The 21,674-nt window shown below is 36.7% G+C and overlaps 1 protein-coding gene across 3 annotated transcripts in view; it reads left to right on the forward strand.

Moving 5' to 3' along the window:
• The window catches only part of TDRD3 (tudor domain containing 3), a 91,412-nt gene extending 70,247 nt beyond the window's left edge, over positions 1–21,165 (forward strand). For 2 of the 3 annotated variants that reach the window (XM_056485564.1, XM_056485582.1), the window contains 2 exons: positions 17,404–17,540; positions 20,902–21,165. In XM_056485564.1, coding sequence (XP_056341539.1) covers positions 17,404–17,523 — 120 coding nt within the window. In that variant the 3' untranslated portion in view covers positions 17,524–17,540; positions 20,902–21,165. Of the gene's footprint in view, positions 1–17,403; positions 17,552–20,901 lie in introns of all 3 variants that reach the window. The other variant, XM_056485573.1, reaches the window with a different exon arrangement.
• The last annotated feature ends 509 nt before the right edge of the window (positions 21,166–21,674 follow it).

The following is a 21,674-nucleotide window of genomic DNA, read 5'->3' on the forward strand; positions in this document are numbered from 1 at the left end:
TATAGTTTTTTAGGAGTGGCTTTTATTTTACTTTAAGCCACTGAATGTTAGCTCTCACAGTCTAAGAGTTCTTAGAGAACTCTCACAACCCTAGTATTAAGACTAAGTTGATCCTGATAGTGAGGTGTCGTTTCCTACTTGCTCCTAGTAGTGAGGCGGTCATTTTCCCTGCTCCTCTGCATATGTGTTACCATGTGTTCTTCCCCATCACTCTCCTCCCATGTTGGATTGTCAGTCATGTAGCCACAGGATGAGCTGAATGAAATGGACCACATTTTTGTTCCCCCAGGTTCTCTCATTTTATTTCAGTTAGTTAAAGCTGACCCAAGGGTGGGACAATGTATGGGGAGGTGATTCTGACAGTAAGTACCATAGTCCTGACACCATGCTGCATCCTGATCGAGTCATTGAGGCTTCTTCTATTGTTACTGGAGACAAAGAGGTTTTTCCAAGGACTTTTTGTCCATTCAGAAGTGAAAAATACCTTTCTGAAGGTTCTTTTTTCTCTCAAGGTAGCCTAGTTGAATGACACGAATTCAAACAACGAGTTTTCAGATCATTACAGTTACACAAGATAAATGCCAATCAGCATCTTCATGGTAAACATAATTTGAATGGGTTGTTTTATGACAAATTACTCTTTTGTTGCTAGAAGGTCCTTGCAGCTATAGGATTTTTGCAGGACAAAGTTGGTTAGGACTTATCTCTTCACTTTGTTGTGTTTGGGTGTTAAGCATAATCCTCATTAAGCATTTTCAGTTCTTAATCACCCATTGATACTCAGGTTTGTCTTTTAAGCTTAACACTGTTGATCATTTTTCTTTGTCTCAGTGTTCCTATTAATATCTTAATCTAGAGAGCATGCATGAATGCAAAATGAAGTTACCATGCTGCTTATCTCTTTGACTTAAGATTCAAGTAACTTGGTTGTATTTCCTTTTTACAAGAGAACAAAACAGATTTTAAACCGACTTCAGTAATTACTTTTTTTCACTGATCAATACTATTGGCCCCAAGGAGTACGTATTAGTAGAAGTATGCTGATTTTTATTTCAGTTGTTCCAGGTAATTTCCAGACAGCTAAGTGAAGTCCCTTTTGCAGGTGCTTGGGTCCATCAGTGCTGGTTACTTCTTAAACATCACCTCCTAAGGGCACAGGGGCAAGCAGTTCCCAAAAGTCAGAAGTCAAGCAGGTGAGGCAGAAGGCTGCCTTACCTGAACAGCAGTCTTCTCTTGGAAATATAGCAAAAAATGAAGGTGTACGCCCAGTGGAAGCAGGGTCAGGTGACATGGGAGGAATACTGAGATGCTGCTTGCCACTGTAGGGAGAAAATTTGTGCAGCTGAAACTCAAAGCTGCCAGAAATTAGGGGGGCAATAAAAAAAGAGCATTTTCTCAAATGAGGATGGTCACCTCACAAACAGGGACAGGCACAAGGCACAGGGGTTTAGCACCTTCTTTGCCTCCATCTTCAACATGGATGATGGACCAAAGGAGTATCAGTGCCCTGAACTAGAGAGCCATGACTGCGAGAATCATCAACTCCCAGTTGACTCTGGAATTGTGTGGGATCTGCTAGTCCAGCTGGATCCCTACAAATCTATGGAGCCTGATAGGATTCATCCAAGAATCCTCTAAGAACTGGCTGATGTAATTGCAAAACCTCTCTCAATGATTTTTGAGTGGTCTTCGCAATCTGGAGAGGTCTCAGCTGACTGGAAGCTGGCCAACGCTATCCCAGTTTTCAAGAAGGGCAAGGAAGATCCTGGAAACTGCAGACCATTCAGCCTCACTTCAGTGCCCAGTAAAATAATGGAAAAATTATTCTAGGAGGTATTGAAAAACACCTGGAGGACAATGCACTCATCAGTCACAGCCAGCACAGCTTTGTGTGGGGAAAGTCCAGCTTGTCAAACCTGATTTCCTTCTTTTACAGGGGAACTCACCTAGCTGACCTATGAAAGCCAGTTGATGTAATTTTTTTGGATTTCAGTAAAGCTTTTGATGCTCTCACAGTATCCTCCTGGACAAAATGTCCAGCCCACAGCTGGATAAACATATCATGCAGTGAATGAGCAGCTGGCTCTCAGATCAGGTGCAAAAGGTCGTAGTGAATAGGGTGACATCACAGTTTTGGTGACTGGTCACAGACTGAGGTTCTGCAGGCTTCGTACTCAGCTCTGTGCTCTTCGCTGTCTTCATTAACAATTTAACAATAGGTCTCAAAGGAATAAGTTTGCCAATGACACCAAATTGGGAGGAGCTGTTGGCCCCCTTCAGGGCAGAGACGCTCTTCAGAGGGACCTAAGCAAATCAGAGAGCTAGGCACTCACCAAATATATGAGGTTTAACAAGTACAAGTGCTGGATTTTCCAGCTGGGTTGGGGCAACCCTGATTTTGTGAATACACTAGATAATGAGAGGCTGGAAGGCAGTGATGCAGAAAGGGACCTGGGGGTCCTGGCCAATGGCAAGTTGAGTCACTCTGCCCTGGCAGCCAGGAGGGCCAACCATGTCCTGGGGGGCATCAAGTACAGCATCATCAACCACTGAAAGGAGGTGATTATCCCACTCTGCTCTGCACTGGGGTAGCCTCACCTTGAGTCCTGTGTGCAGTTGAGGACATCACAATACAGGAAAATCATTAAGGTAGTAGAGGGCATCCAGAGGAGGGCAGCAAGCATGATGAAGGGCCTTGAGGGGAAGCCTTGGTCTTCAATGACTTCACTAGGGGAAGAGGAGGGGCAGGTACCTATTTCTTCACTCTTGTGACCAGTGACAGGACCCAAGGAAGTGGCATGAAATGGCATGAGTCAGGGGAGGATACCAGGAAAAGATTTTACACACAGAGAGTAGTAGAACACTAGAATGGGCTCCCCAGGGAAGTGGTCACAGCACCAAGAGTTCAGAAGAGTTCAAAAGCATTTGCACATGCTCTCATGCACATGTGTGATTCTTGGGACGTCCTGTGCAGGGCCAGGAGTTGGACTTGATAGTCATTGTCGGTCCCTTCCATTCAGCATATTCTGTGATTATACGATTCTTAGCTGTCTGTACTGAAAACTTGTAGAAATATGCTGTATATGAGTTGTGATGTCCTGATTCAGACTCCTTTTTGAAAGAGTTGCTGTTACTGAGAGAAGATTTAGTGACCTCTATTAAGGCACAGATTTAGCCTATGTCTTAGAATTGATTATTCTTTATTGTTTATTTCAGTACTAGTGTTTGTTTAGTACTCATGTTAAATTTAATTATTTGTCCAACAAATGTAAATGGATGAAAGTATACCACTGGGAGGAAGACAAAAAAGCAAAGCAAAATATTGCTTGGTTAGTCACTTGAAAGAACAGCCAAAGTACGACAGTGACCTTATTTTGATGACATTGCATATTATTTAAGCACTTTCAGCTTCTGGTCTGCTTTTGGAAACCTTTGTAAGTGATTTTTGGTTTGTTTGGTTTTTTGGTGGGTTTTTTTGCTTTGTTTTGTTTTCTTTTGTCTTAACTGTAGATCAACTCTGCTCATATTCTCAAAATACATTCTGCTTACCACCTTAATGAAAAAAGTATAGTAATTGATTGTGTGCTGTCCATTACCCAATTTGCCCAGAATTCTTTCAAGTTTTCAGTCAGTCTGACACTTTACATGCAGCTACTTGTCTTTCTGCTGGCTAGAAGTAGAAGATAAAGCTGAGTTTTACATTACATAAACCAAAAAGATAGTGGGAGATTTTTTTCAATAACCACATACAATATAATATAAATACATTGAAGAACACTAGAACTGTTTATTGTTTTTCTTAGTGCCTGAAAAATATGTCCTAGGTATGAAATTCATAAATATTTTTAATAATAAAACTGCATTTGGATTCCACTATTCTAGAGTTTTTAAAAGTGTCCTGTATGTAACTCTACAATACTGTATTCCACTAGTTCCCTCAATGTAGCAGGGGTCACTTAATCAAAGTATTTTAATCCAAATAAAAAAAAAAGTCACTGAAATGCCATTGTAGAAATAAGAATTGCTTGTTTTTTTCTTGTAAACTATGTAAAATTATACTAAAAACTGAAAAGTGTTGAAATTATCTTCCTGAATCACTTAATAATTTGTTCTGTGAAAAAAAAAAATAAAGTCAAGATAATACTTTAAACTCTTAAGTCTTAATTTTATTCTCTAATTTGTAGGATATTTTTCCCTTAATAAATTATGAAAATGTCTAGTCTAAGTGTTTATCTTGTGACATTTTTCTCCAAATCCAAGTAAGTCTCTGCTTTGTTTTTCATTCTCTATTTTCTTAGTAATCTCAGAGGCCTTTTTCCACCCTATTTACACCACAATTATGTTTTTTTCCCCTATAGCTGTATGAAGGAATTAAAGATCTTAGTGTTCCTTATGTATGTATGTAGTTTCACTTTTAATGTTATGACATTAACTGATTGTTCTCTTAACAAGCTCGAATTCTTACAGATTCTTTCTTTACAATTATTCGAATTCCATAGGAATTCTAATTATGAAGTGAAGCCTATAGTTTAGCTTAGTTTCCTCTTCCTGCAGTATCTTGCACTGTATTTCTGCATAAAGATATAAGAAGACAAAAATTATTATTAAGGCATATGTATTATACATATTTCTGGTTTTTCTATAGTTTGCTTTGTTCTGTGGAGACTGAAAATCCACTGTGCAGGTTCTCTCAACTCATTCCTCCAGTAAGGAATGAGCTGAGGAAGGAAAATAACAGAATTTTGGATTGCAGTTAATTCTTGCTGGCAGACAGTTCAGAGTTCAAGTTTGATAACATTATGTCTTGCCACAGAGGTTTACAAGCTTCTCTGTGTATTTAATTACCTTAAACTGCAATTCAGGACTTGATCATACCTGTCCCATTTCACTAAGTGAAGAGGTAAACTCCTGTTAGTTTTCTGAAGTGTCTGAACCTCTCCCCAGCAGTGTAAAGAGCAGTGCTGAAATGGTAAAGGGCTACAGCTGCTTCTTTAAGCTGGAGAAGACTTTTGCCTACCTGTTTTATTGAGGTGTTAAACCCATTTAAATGTCTTTATGATGGGCTAATAACTACTTGAAGGATTGGGTGCTGTTTCTTTAAGGCTCTCAGGTCTGGATGCCCTTGGCATCACACTGTGGTCTTTTATGTTGCGTATGAAACCGGAAATCTTTCCCACTGAATAATTAAGTAGGTGCAATAGATAAATGTGTCCTGGTTGGATCTCCTATCTAGCTTCTGTCCTCATTGTCTACACAAAAAACCAAAGCCAGTAAAAGAGAGTGGTATGGCCTACTTAATCAGTTCTAAGATTCTTGTAGAAAAAATGTCCCTAAGTACTGCATCAGAAAATACTTTGATGTCTTTCATTCTTTGGCTTCTGTACTGTTAGGAAAAACACTAGAATATTTTTACAATTCAAAATAATTCAGCAACTCCATTAAATGAAGGCTGAGTGTTTTGGACTACTCATCTTCCTGAGTGGCGGAGATTTGTTGACGTGAATCTAAAGCATTACTAGTGTGAATTTAGTTTCCACAAAAGGCTGTCTTTGGCTTTATGAAAGCACTTGAGATGTAGGTAGTAATTTTGTTGGAGTGTGCCTTACTTTCCGTCTTGTCAAGATGTGGTAATTTCAGTTACCTCTGTCCTCCTGGGCTGAAAAATTGCTTTTCATAGTCTATTTTAAACTTTTTTTTTTTCTTACCAGAGACTTTTTGTACTCACTGGAAATATTGCCTTAAATTCTGTTGCATCTTTTACAGTATGCCATTATACATGCCCTACACACAGTTAACCTTAGGTTCTCTCAGGATAATTCTTTATGTAATTATTTATTTCCCCAGCCTTCTTTTTTTAGAGACAAACTTTTGGGAAAACACCTTTCCTGTTCATCTGCTAGTAAATATCTTCACCTTGAGTATTTAATATTCATCAGACTATGAAATATTGTTGCAAATTATTACCAGCTGTACAAATCAGATTAAGGACATATTCTTCTTGGTGTTTACAATTATTGAAAATAGTCATGACAGTTAAATCAGCACTCTTGGAACATTGCACTGTTCTTTTCCCCTTTTTATTCACTGTAATTGCATATAGTGATAATTCATTATTTGCATATGGCGTCCTTCCTTGGATTGTTTATTTAGAGACTGTTCCTCACTAAATATCTTCCTTTTGACTAAATTGCAATTTTGTTTTGAGATAGCATAGTTGTACCTGGTTATTTTTTTTCATACTGCTCTATTGTGATCAACGTTCTTCAGAGTTGCATTTTGAGAATTCTGAAAGATTTTATGCTTGAATTTCTCTGTATTGCCTGTTTTGAGATTGAATATGTTGAGTAAAAGAAGTTACTTGTGTAAAAGTATCTGGACTGTTCTTGCCATCACTGTTTCTCTCCTGATTTCCCTATCCTCTTCACTTTCCTGTGTTCTGAGTTTGTCCACATTTCATGGATTAATTCAAAAGATTTTAATTAGAGAGGACTTGGTGTAGTATTCCTGACTGGTTGCTTTCTCAGGAAGGGAGACATGATACTATTGGTTTGGTATTGCAGAATAGAATTGATGATGAATGTAATCTGTGGAGTATGTGGGGTGTGTGTGTGTGATTCCAGGTGTTACTCAGTCTTATGTATGCAGCACACATTGAATAGATAAGTTACTTAATGTACTGAAGTATCCTTATACAGGGATGCTTAGTATCTGGAATGCTTGAGCATTTTTCTTGCTTGTTTGATGACCTGCAGGTGTATCAGTAATAATATATTAAAAAAAAAGTCTTTTCTAATAAAAGAACTAAAAAAATTTACTGTGAAAGCTTTTTTTTTTTTTTTTTTTTTTTTCAGTTAGATGATTTATTTTTCTTCATAAATGTTAGAACATAAGAAATTACTCTTTTGGGCTGTTTTTAGAGGGATAAAGGGAGAAGGAGGAAGGTTGGGGGAGTTGGGTTGTTGTATTTTTTTTCTGGGTTCTATTTTTTAGTGTTGAAGAGATCTTTGCCAAAGGGGAACACATGTTTCTCTAGTGAGAGTGAGAGTTTGTTAATAAGAAAGCAACAAATATATGATGGCTATACAGAGGGACTTTTAATCCATGTTTTGTGTATTTAATGTATATGTCACATATTGAACATCAAATATGGTATAATCTTCTAACTTTCCAACCTGGAACATTTGGTTATGCAGATCGATATCACGGACTATCTCATTGCTCTGTTCAGATTCTCCTATTCTTATGAAGTCCATAAGAAGAAAAGTCCAGTTTTTCTGTGAGGCTGTTTTGTTTTTGGTGTTTTGTTTTGATTCTCTTTCCTTTTGTACCTAATTGGAAGTGTTGCTTCTGACTTCTTAGTGAAAATCTTGAGAGCTTATTTCATGCAGGCTCAAGTTGATAAAATCTTTTGCAGAAAAGGTTTGCATGGTTATGTAATAGTTTCCTATTTGAATTTATTCCTTCTCTTCATCTCTTCTCTGATGTGGTCATTTTTGTTCTTCCTCTAGACTATATGTTCTCATATAGGATGTCCACTGTGAGTCAAAAGGGATATAGGAGCAAATGAAAGCAGTGGTGTTATTGCCATAGTCTTTACTCCTTTCTTGACAGAGCTCCCCCAGTGTCCTCTTTTAATGTAGGACACCGTGGATGAATGTTCTTGAATGTTCTACAACCGACAGCAAAATTTTACAAGATATTGGATGCAGACTTGCGGGGTTTCTCTTCTTGCTTGCATTCCTTCCTGGCCCATTCCAGTCTCGCTTCTTTTCCCTGTATGGATAATCAGTCTCATTTTGATGATGTCAGACATTAGGTTACATCAGCAATCCTCACAGCTGGGCATTTTGAGGCCCAGATGGTAGAAATCACATCATAAGTCACAGAGTTGCATCAGTGTCTGGGGAGAGTAGTGAAGCTGAATCCCCACTGAGAGAGCTTTTAATCTTCCACAAGTTCAGGTCAGTTAAAGGAGGGAGTTACTCAATAAAAGTTCATCACTCAACCTGTAAATGGACTTCCTTCCATATCAAAGTGTGAATGTGAGTAAATTGGTGCTATGGGGTTATTCTGCAGTGATTTTACTTTTACATATGGAAAATTTTGTAGGTTTTTTTTTTTTTTTTGTTCCTAACCTATTGTGTAGATGTAAAAATTATTGAAGATTGGATATTACAGTTTTAGGGTAATAGAGTTGCTTAGATTGGAAAAGGCCTGTAAGATCATCGAGTAAAATAATTAGTCTAGCACTGTCAAGTCCACTACTAAACCATATCCCTAAATTCCACATCTGCAGGTCTTTTAAATACTTACAGAGATGGTGGCTCAACCACTTCCCTGGACAATCTGCTCCAAGGCCTGACCAAGGCTTCTGTGAAGACGTTTTTCCTTATATCTGATCTAAACCTCCCTTGGCACAACTTGGGGTGATTTCCTCTTGTCTTGTTATTTGTTACTTGGGAGAGGACCCTGACCCTCACCTTGCTACAACCTCCTTCAGAGTAACTGTGGAGAGTGATAAGATCTCCCCTCAGCCTTGTTTTTTCCAGTCTAAGCACACCCCCAGCTTCCTCAGCTGCTCCTCAAAGGACTTATGCTCCAGACCTTTCACCAATCCTGTTGCCCTTCCACGCTCCAGCACCTCAATATCTTTCTTGGAATGCAGGCCCCAGAACTGTACAAAGCACTCAAGGTGTGCCTCACTAGTGCTGAGTACAGGGGAACGGTCACTGCCCTGGTCCTGCTGGCCTCACTATTGCTCACACAGGCCAGAATTCCTTTGGCCCTCTTATCCACCTGGGCACAGCTGGATCATATTCACTTGCTGTTGACCAGCACCCCCACGGCCTTTTCCACTGGCCAGCTTTCCAGCCACTCAGCCCCACTCTGGGGCTGTTGTGACCCAAGTGCAGAACCTGGCACTTGGCCCTGTTGAACCCCATACAATTGGCCTCAGCCCATTGATCCAGCCTATCCAGATCCTTTGTAGAGTCCTCCTGTCCTCCAGTAGATCAATGCTCCCACCCAGCTTGGTGTCATCTGCAGACTGACTGACCCCTCTTGGTCAATATATAAAGCAGAACTGCTCCCAGTGCTGATCCCTGGGGCACACCATTTGTGACAAGCCACAAGCTGTCCTATCCTGTAGCGGTATAAAAAGTTCCTAATGTTTTTAATCATATTTTGCCCATCATCTTTTGAACCTGTTGTAGAACTTGCAGGATGACATGGTCTTTTTTAAAGTCATGGTTATTAGCTAAAATACAGGTGCAATTCAGCAAATTTTATTTTAAAATATAAAGCATATAAGGTATAAGTAATGTAGAGGTCCTGACTTTCAAGTTAAGGTGCTCTTTCTTTATGGGGCTGTTCTGTGTTGTCTCATGGGCAGATTCTGTTTCAAGACTTTACACTTACCTGTGTGCAGTTTTGTTTTGATTTTTATCTAGGTGTTTGTTTATATATATTTCTTTATTTTTCTGTATATTTATGGAAATAAATTTTGCCATGTTTTACTTTCTAATTTTTTTGTGTGCGGTCAGTCATTTGCAAATAAATTCACATAGGTGTTTATTTACTAAATACACACCTCTGGGTGGGACTTGGGGGGTTTCATATGTCAAATTCTGTCATAGGTGAGGTTGTGCACACAGCCTTCTTTGTGACCAAAACTCTCTTATTCCCTGTTAAGATTTTGATAGTGATTTTGTGTCCTAACATAATTTCTCATGTCATCACTGAGTGTTTTCTTTCTGAAATTTATGTTGGCAGGATTTTCTGTTTACATGCTAAAACAGGTTCAGCAATACAGCTAATACTTCCCCCTCCCCCATACCCTCTATGGACTTGTATGGTTTTTCTCACAAGTGCACTTTGTGCAGAGAAGCTGAGTAGTGGTTTTTTTTTTCATTCCCCAGTCTATGCAAGTATTCTTTTTTGCTATAGTGTGGGACTGTCTGTATTACCAGCCTGGCAAAACCACTACCATTTTGTGGCTTTTTTCTGAGTGAATGAAAGAAACCTGATGTATCCACTAGTTCTGTGTTAATTTATATAGAGTATCTTTCTTTAGTATATCAACTTTTCTTTTAGAAATTGAAAATAAACCCTTAAATATTTATAGTTTGGTATTGATACTGCTCAGTGAAGAAGCTTTTCACTGGTGAAAGGGCCATGGTCTGAATGGCTTAAATATATACTTGTAAGGAACTTTTAAATCCATTACTTTTCCTTTACTGAGAACATAGTGACAAATTTGCAGGAAAGTACATCTGTTTCAATACAAACTACACAATAAGGGTTGTGTGTTTATTTCCATGTGTGCCAGAGGGAATGACTGCAAGTATGAATGAACTGTGCAATACCCTTAAGGGGAACCAGTAAGCCAGCAATATGTCTGTGGGATAATCATACCCCAGGCTTACATTATCCTGGTTTAATGGAAATGTAATCGAAAATTTGTCTATTTAGAAAATAAATGAGTGCTTCCACAGTTGAAACAATGAAGTGCGAAGAAATGTCTGATTCCAAATTAACTTGTGCTGCTTTTAGTTGTCTCAGATTAAGTGTGTAATTCTTTTCCTTGCCCATCCATTTATTTTGCATTTCTTGATTTCATTTTTCCTGAAAAATCCACTTATTTTCTGCTGCTTTCTTTCTGATGTTTATTGCTTCACTTGAAACTCAGGATGTGTATGTTTTTAGCGGAATCATTTAAAAATTAGCTGGTTTTAAACCTCAGGTTCTTCATATTTTCAGCAGAGGAAAAATGAGATAATTCTAATTAAAATTAATAGTATATATTAAATTTTTCAGGATTATAAAATCATTTTATTATAAATCTAGTATCTTTAATTGATGTGTAATAAGGCATTAGTTGAAAAATTGTTGGTCCTGAGACTACTTTATAGAATTTTACAAAAACTGGCCAAGAAAATATAAATTTTTATGAAGTTTAGTTAATGAAAGTCAACAGCAAATACATATTATCATTAATTTATTTCAGATGCTAAAGAGAAGACTGCTCAGGGAAGGGTCATCTTGCAGTTATTATTTGGAACATGAGAAAGCAACCGTTATTATGGGATAGTTCTATGCCACTTATTTCTACATACCATTACATATTTGCTTGTGGCCCATCTGTGTTCAGTGGAGAAAAAGACATCCTCATAAGGATAATTTCCTTTTCCTAAGTGTAAATAAGGGAAACAATGGATATATGTTTTATTGTTTTTCCTTTTTTGTAAAATGCTGTTACAGCAAGTTGGTTATAACATGTAGTCAGTAGCTGTTGAAATTGGCTACTTCTACATTAGGGAAATATTAACTGATTTTTCTCTCTCGGAAAAAAGGCTTTGTATGGAGCTTGAAAGTACAATGTAGAGTTTTATTTGTATAGTACATCAAAATCTCATAGAGTTTGAGAACAGTGAAGGAGAAAGAGATCACTAGTATAGTAGGTTAAAATATTTAGTAAATAGGTAGGGATTATTCTGGGTGCATATAGAATGGCAACAGACAGTAATTGGGTAGTTGCAGTTCAAAATCACAGTAAATCACACAGTACTGTACAGCAAGTCAATTTTATCCCTTTGAGGACAATTAAATTTCCTAACAGTTGCCATAATACATTTGGTATTTCCATTTCTGTCACCACTGTTTTCCCCAATATACTATTTCACTGGAGTGACTAGGGCTAAAAACTTCAGCAAAGCTATTGATGGTTTAGACATAAAAGTCAAACCAGAGTTACCTATGGAGGACTATACATGCAGTATATATGGGTTTGTACTCAAGTATCTGTACTAATTACCTAATGCTTGCAAACTCCTATATGCAGTGAGGTGCTTTTTGGGTCATGAGGTTCAAGAAGAACTTATATACCCTATAGATCCTTTACAATTGCTTGTCCTGCTTGTTCTTTACAGGTAGAAGATAAGGCATTAATAGGGCTAAAAGTTTCATGTTAATGATATGATGTCAGTGAGGGGTCAGCCATATGCAGATCTAGCAGTATAACCTCAAACCCCACTTGCTCCTTTCATCATAATTTAACGCAGGAATTTGAATACCCATAGGCCCAGTCTAATACAGATGTGTTGTGCACTGTGGGGAAAAAAATGTGAGCATCTGCAGGCTTACAGAGATTACTCTGGGAGAAGATTACTCTGTGAGAGGAACTGATGTTTTAGGTAAGAAGCCTATCTTGCAAAGAAAATTGATGAATAACAAATACGTTGAATTATTCTGTAATAGACACTTCAAAAAAAAAAAGTCCGTACTTGCTTAATACCTTTGAAAAATCTACATTAGTCATACTTCCTCTTTTATTTAAAATTTTTACGCCTCTTTTGATAGTAATTTTTGAAATTATGGCCTAAAGTCACTCTAAAGTTGTATAACAAATCTATTTTCCCCCCCCCGCCAAATCCTGCTTCATTCTTAGTTATTAATGAGTTCAAAGAATCCATTTAAGTATTTAGATAAAGTAGAAATTCCAGAGAATACTGTAGACACTTCAGCAAATTATTTTTTTCTTGCAAATATAAGATATGTAATATAATGCATAATTTAAATGATTTAAAAATAATCACATATAGCTATTTCTAGAATACTTGTGAATTTCTCAATGTGGCCATAGTATGAGTTTTCTCTACTTTATTTTTTTTGATTCATCTGGATAATCTTGCAGTCTGTTTTTGATTGATCCAAGCACTGATAAGTAGAAAATGCAAAAACCAAAACAGGTGCTCAAGGAGCTCAACACTGCATGATTAGGCAAAAGAAGCAAAATCTGAGAAAGGAATTTAACCAGGAAAAAAGCAATCACTTGGTGTTTTAACAGTGAGAGACAGCTGTTGCCTGCCGAGTGGGCAGTGCAAAAAGGCATTAAATCTGGATCCGGAAATGGAATTTGAAATGCACATGAAAGAAAAAGTCATTTTGCAAGGAAGCCAGCACTCTTTGTACTGAACCAGCAAGTTCCCCATGCATTCAGTGTGTGGGCGAAGTTAAAACTACATCTTAACTGAAACAGAGGTTTGACACTACCTAAATGGAAAATATCTTCTGCTTTCATTGCCTCTGTCTCCTCTTTGTCCTGTGATTCCTGGCCCCACACTGCTTCTACATGCTGCTTCTTCATGCTTCCCTGCACAGGCTTGGGTGTTCCTCCCTTAATAGCCCACAGAGAGCTATAATTGAAAAGCTTCAGCAGTGAATGGAGCAGAATTTCCTGTCCATAAGCACTAATAGACAGAGGTAACTGCTTTGTAAGTGGCAAAAGTGCAGGAGCTGATCAGCTGTGACTTGCAACTGCTTCCTAAATATACGTGAACACAGCATTCAGCAAAGCTTTTTTGTCAATGCGTAAATTCTGTCTGGTTCTTTACTGTAATCCACATATTTATTCTCACAAGTTAGGCAGTAAGTATTCACTTCAAATGACTGTTTAAAAGACAAGTCTCTAAACAGTTCTTTTGTATGCAATGAAACAAGTCTTGCAGTTGAAATTCAGAGAGAAAGCTTTTAATGAAGAATAAATTTACTCTGCTCTAATAGTGTTCATTTGAACAATAAATTGGTTGGTGAAGTATTTTAAATGCTGGATTTATAACTCTATTCTGCATGAAATCCATTGAATTTTTTATGTAAAAGCAGGCTTGTCTGTGCTGAAGTTACTTGCTGATTCACTAAGCTCAGCTGGTCAAATATGGTGGTGATACAGGCTTTTCAGAGTATATGGGGTATATGGGTCCAAAATATAAGCACTGGGTTCATTTTACCCTTGTTTAGTTCTTGCTTTTCTTATGACATGTCTTTTTTTTTTTTTAAATAGCTAAAGAATGATGGCATGTTCCACCTTCTCTATCTTCATTCTAATCTGTTAGTGCAGAAATTTCTTTGTGCATTTCATTGTTTGCATTGCAGACCTTTCCTTGCTTTTTCCTATGGATCTGTCAATTTTTCTAGTCTGCTGCAGTTGTGCTTAGTGCTATCATTTAATCTCATAGTCTGAGGTGGGCATTGTGTAAGTACTAATGGAATCCTGGAACCTGGAATTTTAGATAAATAATGAAAAGTAAGCTGAAATATGGAGATAATAAAATACTTAAGTCTTTAGAGCAGGGTACTAATATAAAGCCTCTACTGGTGATAGAAGGAGAATGAAGTTTCTCTAAGGGAGATTTGTGGTCACCTTTGCTTTATAAAATGTAATCTAGATCTTATACAGATAAGAATAACTTAGAACGAGTTACAAGCAACTGATAAGCTGAAAGCAAGCAGTGAGAAAGGTTGGAAAAGTAGAGTTGATGACAAGATATGTGACCTAACTGAATGCGGTTATAATGGAAGAAGTATAGACAAATAAAAGTTTTTTGGTTGAAGAACAGAAAAAACAAGGAAGTGAACATAAGATACACGTAGTTCTGCCTATGAAGAGTGCATGCTGCTCCAAAAAACAGCAGTTTTTAGTATAAGGTGGAGAAATTTTATACCAAAGTGAAACTAAAGTCTGTAAAATTGAATTGTTTCTTTAAGGTACTAAGAAATTTCCTTAAAATAGAAATAAAGATAAATAGGCTGTGCGTGTTTTGTTTGAACAAGACTGAGAGTGAAATCTTAACAATGTTGGGAGGGTGTCCAGAGGATGGAGCCAGGCTCTTCTTGGTGGTCCAGCCAGTAGAACAAGAGGCCATGGGCAGAAACTAATGCACAGGAAGTTCCACTTGAATATGAGGAAGAATTTCTTTATTGTGCAGGTGACCACACATTGGGATATATTGTCCAGAGAGGTTGTGGTCTCTCCCTCACCGGAGATATTCAAGAACTGTCTGGACACAATCTTGTGCTGTGTGCTCTGGGATGACACTGCCTGAGCAGGAAGCTGGACCAGGTAACACCCTGTGGTCCCTTCCAACCTTTATCTATTTTGTGATTCTGTGGAAATAAAATGTCAGTAAGTGGTGAAAGATTAGCAGTAGTGAATTGAGGGTCAATGATCAAGAAATGATGACAGAAAAGAAATTAATTTACTTGTAAGAATTTTTTTAAATAAAGATATGACTTGGAAAATTATTATTTTGGATAACATTAGATCTGTTTATGATGAAATGTGAATAGGTAAGAGCCAAGAAATGACAATGTATCATCTGACTAGGAGATGGCAGGGTTCAACAGGACAGTCAGTAACTGTGTGTGGAGCCACTGTGCATAGAAAGGAATGAGGAGGGAACACTTGAAAGGTGTTCTGTTACTCATTTGTTATTACCATTTTCTGCATTGCTCACATCCACATTATTCAGAGCCTCAAGAAAGTAAATGTGATTTTACATTTCACTCTTGCCTATCGCAGTAAAATTTCTTAATTTGGAATGCATGCATATGAAGCTTTTCCTTCACTGTGTAAAGACAACTACACCAAAATAGAAGTGTGTTAGACAGATACTGGTTTTAATTTGGCTTTACTGAGTTCAAAGGATCAACAGCATTAAATTTGAGTTTTGATGGATTTGCTGCTGTAGTAATTTACTCTGATGTGCTTATCCTCAGAAAGAGTTTGGCTATTACAGTTGAGTTGCTATACACTGAACTATTTAATTTCTGTGCTATATTCAGCTATTCATGTTTCTCAGAGTATACTGAAAGAGCTAAAGGTATTTGGACCACTTGGGGCATTTGGATTACTTTTTAACATTTGCTGCTGGTACAGCTTGCATTGTCTGTGATGGGAGATGATCTGGACTTTTGTGTTAGGCACCTAATGCTTTTGATTGTTTTTGGGTAGTCAGTGTCTCTGAACCTCTTTATATGAGGGAACTTATTGTACTTGAGATGGTAAAGTAAGTACACTGAGAAAAGTTTTATGGCAGAACTCTATTTCTCAGCCTTCAGCTACAGTGAAACTAAATGATATAAATCAGTTTTGCTGTATTCAGTGCTGAAAAATCTGTTTTCTTCCACAGTTGTTTCAGGCTCTCTGTAATCTGGAAATATAGCTGTGACCACAGATGTGCCCTGTAAATAGGAGACCTTACCATGAGGAATGCGGTTTTTGTGACTGTTACTTCAAAAATGCATGTTTATTGATATTCATGCTAATTCAGAAAGAGGGTTTTCTTGAGTAAGATCTCACTTTTCACAACAGAAAGAAACTTAAGTTGTGGGTTTTCCTTTCTGTTGCTTAAAGTGAAATATTTTACTGCTTTGACTTGCTTAATCTGTTATGTGCATGCTGCACTCTGACAGTTCCTGGGTACTGGAATTGTTGATGAACTTCTAATGAATCATTCAATGCTCTTGCTTTGTGTTGCTTTATGTTCCTATGTTGTGAATAAAAGGGAATTGAGAGTTACATATCCAGTACTTTTTCCCAAAAGCTGCTTTCTTCCAGCAAGTTCCCACTAGACCCAGCGTCTGCTGCAGTATAAATATATTAAAGAAATTAAATCAAACTTGTGTTTCTGAGACAGCATTTGACAGTCATACTTATTCTCAGGAGCTTTTTTTTTCATTTTTCAGCGAATAATTTTTTCTTTGACATAAACTCTTACAGTCTTATTTTTTTTCTCTCTTCAATGTGTACCACCTTCAAATATTCCACTAGATTAATGTCTTTCCATGCAATATTTCTTGAGCAAAATAAATACATAGTTATTTTAATCTTTGTAAGTAATTCTCCAGTATCTTGATTATTTTCTTTTTTTTTTTCTTGTTTCACCTCTGAATTCTATATACTTTGTAAATATCTTTCTGGTATGAAGATGCATAAGAGTGGCTAAATATTGCAAATACATTTACCTCCCCTCTCATTATTCAGAACCTATATTTATTATTGCTGCACATAGAAAATACATCTCTGAATTGTTCACTCTACTTGTAGGCTTTTTTTATTATTATTGCATCATAGGTTTTTAACTAGTGTTTCAGATGTGTGTATTTAGCATGCATATTTCCAGATGCTGTTCCTTGTAATTCTGTTTCCTAATTCTTTTATTTCATTCCACACACATTTGTGAACTCCTGAAAGCTGATATTTCACTTGCTCTGGCAGGTTATTGAGGTTACCTTGCTTCTTGAGTTTGTTGCCTGTATGACTCTTGGAAAATAATTCTTATGTAATACTTATGATTTTTTTTCTTCCCTGCAGATATTTAATAACTTCTGTTGCCCCAGGGTTTGAGTTTTGAGATTTGCCAGCTTGATGTTGTTAGCTTTCCTAAGTTTGAAAAGCCCACTCCCATACCTCACTTAATAAAATAAATGCTCATCAGCACAGAAGCAGCAGTTGCTATGTGTGCATGGATTTTCCCTTCCATGTTTGTGTGTATGTGTGTGTGCATATACCAACTCCGTAATGCATTTTCCACCTCTTTCATTTAAAACAATGCTGTTTACCTGCAGGAGGAGGAAGAAGAAACGTATGAGCAAACTCTAGAATTCCGCAGAGGAGGTGATGGTCAGCCACGGCGGTCCACACGACCCACTCAACAATTTTATCAACCTCCTCGAGCTAGAAACTGATTAATAAGGAAAGAAAGGTAAATATAAGGTACGGGTGCTTTATGTATTGGTTTAGATTTCAAGATAAACAAATCTGGATTGTTCTGTACTCTTCTTAGGGATATTGGTATATTTATGATAGAAGTTGTATATCTCTGTTTCTCTGAATTTTGTGGCTTAGGAGGACTTAGTATATCTGTGGGAAGAGGGAAAGCAATAAAAACACTTCAACAAATATCTTTTGGCTTTTGCTTTATGTCAAGACTCATGCCATCTCAGCAAGCTTTTTTCTGATGCTTTTTCACCTGAGAGCATATATTAGACCAGCTTATTTGAAACAAGTGGCTGCAGTCCCTGCTGAACTCAGGGCTGTCTAGCTCTGTCTAGACAGTCCACTATTCTACTTTCTATAAGCCATTTATCTGAATAAATATACTTTCTGTTGTTTTGCTTGTGTGAAAAGGAGAAATATAAAATCTGTGAGTTCACCATTAAATAGGGAGGTGAAAATATAAAGAATATTTGTGATACTCAGAATCTCAAGGATATACTTCCACCTATTCTTTATTAATTACCAGAAATTAAGGGATTATAGATCATCCTTAGAAAAGGCACCCGCTACATACATTCTTAAATTTAAAAAGGCCAGCCAGATAAAACAGTTGCAGTAATTTCACTGAACAAATCTCATAAGCTGTGCTGCTTTCATTTCACTGGTTGATCGTCTAAATCCTTAATTTCCAAAAGATGTTCAAAAGTCTATCCTGACTAAAGAAATCTTTGGTAAGTCACATAATATTTTATGTACACCCACAGTGTGTCTTTATCTTGAATCAGTTTGTATTTTTTTTACTAGCCTAGGTTTTTTTGCCAGTCTCTTTTTTGTTCTTTTCATTACTCCAGTCCTCCAACCTTTTGTTGGCTTAACACATGCTGCCGATCTCTGTGCCTTTTGATATTTCTGACATGCAATAACATATGATTCTAATTTTTAAAGTATATGTTAAAATGTGCTTTTAATTTATGGCAGTACTGGAAATGTAAGAGAAGTGATAATTGTTCTATTTTTGCCAATATAATTTGAATTTCTATTTTAAGTACATGTATCAATCACTATTAGTAAACATGTGCTGAGACAGTTCATGCAGAAGTTATTCTGGAATATGCACTGAGCAGAGTTTTAACCAGCACAGTTGGCCCTGAGCTGTGTCAGGGTGATCAGCTGAATGAGACATGTGAAGTGTACATAGCAGTTAAAGCCAGGGAACTTTCTTGTATCTTAGGCAATATTTTTGGTATTTCTCTAATTTTTCAGTACAAATCTGAAAAACTCAACTTAGCTTTGGTCAGCTTTGAGGCACCAGGTAGAGTGGTAGTAACTCCTGTATCTCAAGAGTTACTTGTTGGCAGATAAGGAACAACCTTTCTAAGGCACATGTGATTTTTCCTTGAAGGTGCTCCTATACTTTGTTTTAAAGATTATAATGGGATCCTGATTTAAATGGACAGCATATCTGGTATCAAAACTTATCTGGGACAGAAAATAAGCCTTCAAAGCTTTTCCTTTCTATTAGGCTTTCCCAGAAATAAGGCTTGGTGTAATCAATTCTTCACTAATTTTAAATGAAGGCATAAAATCAAACAGAATCCTTTCCTAAATTGTTTTCAGCTTACCTGGACTTGTTCAACAACATAGCTTTAATGTCTTGACAGGTAAAAGTTCAGGAATATTAAATGTCGGTTTCCTAGAATTGGGTTTCTGTATGGATTCTGCTTCCTTTTAATTTCTTAGATCTTTTGAGAGCATGGCATACTCCTCTTATTTCAAGTTTTTAATAACCTGCTAAATGAAAACAAGGTTTATCAGGGAAGTTTTAAGGGATCCAGTGAGACATAATTTTACTGCTTTCCACTGCACGATGCTTTACCTCTTCAACAGATCATTTATTAGTGACACCTTTACTTACTGAAAGAGGCAATATCACTCTATTACATTAAGTAACTGAATGTCTTTTTCCTGAAGATATGTAAAACCATTGATAATGATTATTTTATGTTATAAATTGGTAGATTCCATAGAATTTTAATGTTGTAGTTTGTAATGTTTAAGATCCAAGATATCTTGTTCTCAAATGCAACTTGAACATTACTAAAACTGGAATTTACTGGCCATATTTTTATTGGGTATGATAGGGATGTATCAAAGATGAAGCATGAGATCAAAGCATCAACTCATACCGAAAACCTTTTAGATCTACCTGTATAATCTTATATCACTTGACAAGGAGAACTTAGTAATACAGTGGTGCAGCAATGTGGAAATGAGGCTGTACTGCTTCCTGAATTAGTGTTCAGCACATGCATTCATGTTTTGAATTTGGTCATGCACATCTGGATTTAGTATTATCAAATAATCAGTTCAAAATCTTTGTCCGTACTGCAAAGGGCCTTAAGTAGGAGGAGGTTCAAGATCTTAAAATTCTGAGTTGTTTTTTAAAACTGGAATTTGGATCAATGGAGCTGTTCAGTCTGGGGAAGACAAGAAGTCTCTAAAGAGATATTATTGCAGTATTTCAGTATTTGAAAAGGGGACTACTAAAAAAGATGGAGAGGGACAAACACTGTGGACTTAAAGGAAGTCTTTACCTAGTGATTTTTATGAAGGCAAGAGAGATAAAGTAGAAGTATGGGATAGTACCTCACCATGGTTGCAGTTGACCTAGAAATTATCATTTATTAATATCTGGCAGTGTGAGGTGGAAAGCACTAAATCAGCATTTTACCAGGGGGAATTTTCTGTGGGTATGAGTCAAATACTAGGTTTAATAGGTCTGTGAAATAAGATACTCCTCCTAGAGAGTTGAGATAAAAATATTAGAACCTAACAATAATAAAATACGTCCTGAGATCACATTTTCTGTATAGAATGTCTTAATAGTCTGAAATTGAAGAGGAGCAAATAATCAGAAATGAGTGTTTTGAAGGATCAGACCTTTTGGAGGAGATTGAAAGAACCTATGAGTGTGAACCTATAAGTGCTTGGTCCTTATATGCTTTTTGGGTCTTCCTTTACTTCATGACAGAATTAATCTGCACCTTGTCCCATTTGCTATAAAATCTGTATTGAAGTCCTTAACAATGGAGAAATTGTGGTTTTGTGAGACAGAAGTGTTCTTTGTCATATGACCGATCATATTTATTGCATTGAAGTGCAGCCTCCTGATTTATTCTTCTTTTAAAGAACTGTGTCTCTGTGAGTACTGAAAAGCAGATATCCACTCTCTTGGAGGAAGAAAATGAAGTGACAGTGAAGCCTGTGTTGCACAAAGAACGCAGGGATGCAGGGTACTTAGGTTTATTGAGTGCCAATATTTTTTGTCCTTACCTGTTGTATTTTAGTTTTTTCATTTAGAAACCTTCTTGGAGTCGGGGGGAATACACTGGCAGCTCCCAACTTGCTGAACACTTCTTCTAGAAGAAATTCTGGGGTTTTCCAAGCAGCAGGATGGAACAAAGAAAGCTCATGTGAGCAGAAGGAATTTGGACCTGACACCTTGAAAGACTTTTTTAAAGTTCTTAGTTAAATGAAGCTGAATACTTTTTACATATGAAAGAGGCAAATTGTCATTGCTGCCATCAATAAAACCACAGTGCACTATTATATTCTTTGCCTTGTATTCTTTTTACTGAGCCTCCATTGTTAGTTAACATAATAATGTATCATGATTTTTTCTTAATTTTGAACTGATTTTACTTCTAATATTGCTTCTAGTAAAGTAAAATTAAAACATATTTTCTCAAAAGCTGACATTGTGCATTTAATTTAGATTTTTGATTAACATTAGCGAAACATATTAAAAAAAATTCTGCTAATTGTACAGTAAAATTCTGAATAGGTTTTTGGCTGTGTTTTCTGTGTTTATTTTCCAGAGTTGCTGAAAGAGAAATTACAGATTTGCTTATTACGTTTTTCATGATCTGTGACCAGAGGGTCAGAGGGGAGCGAGAAACAAAATAATCAATTTCAATAGACATTTTCTAAATAATTTGAGGTAAATATTTTCTTTATAGGGATATTTATATTGAAGAAATGGAAACATTTATAAAAGGTACATAAAAGTCATTTAAAGAAAAAATACTGAAATATGCACATTGGTATTTTAGGCATAAAT

This window comes from Oenanthe melanoleuca, chromosome 1, assembly GCF_029582105.1.
Source record: "Oenanthe melanoleuca isolate GR-GAL-2019-014 chromosome 1, OMel1.0, whole genome shotgun sequence".
Classification (NCBI taxonomy): domain Eukaryota; kingdom Metazoa; phylum Chordata; class Aves; order Passeriformes; family Muscicapidae; genus Oenanthe; species Oenanthe melanoleuca.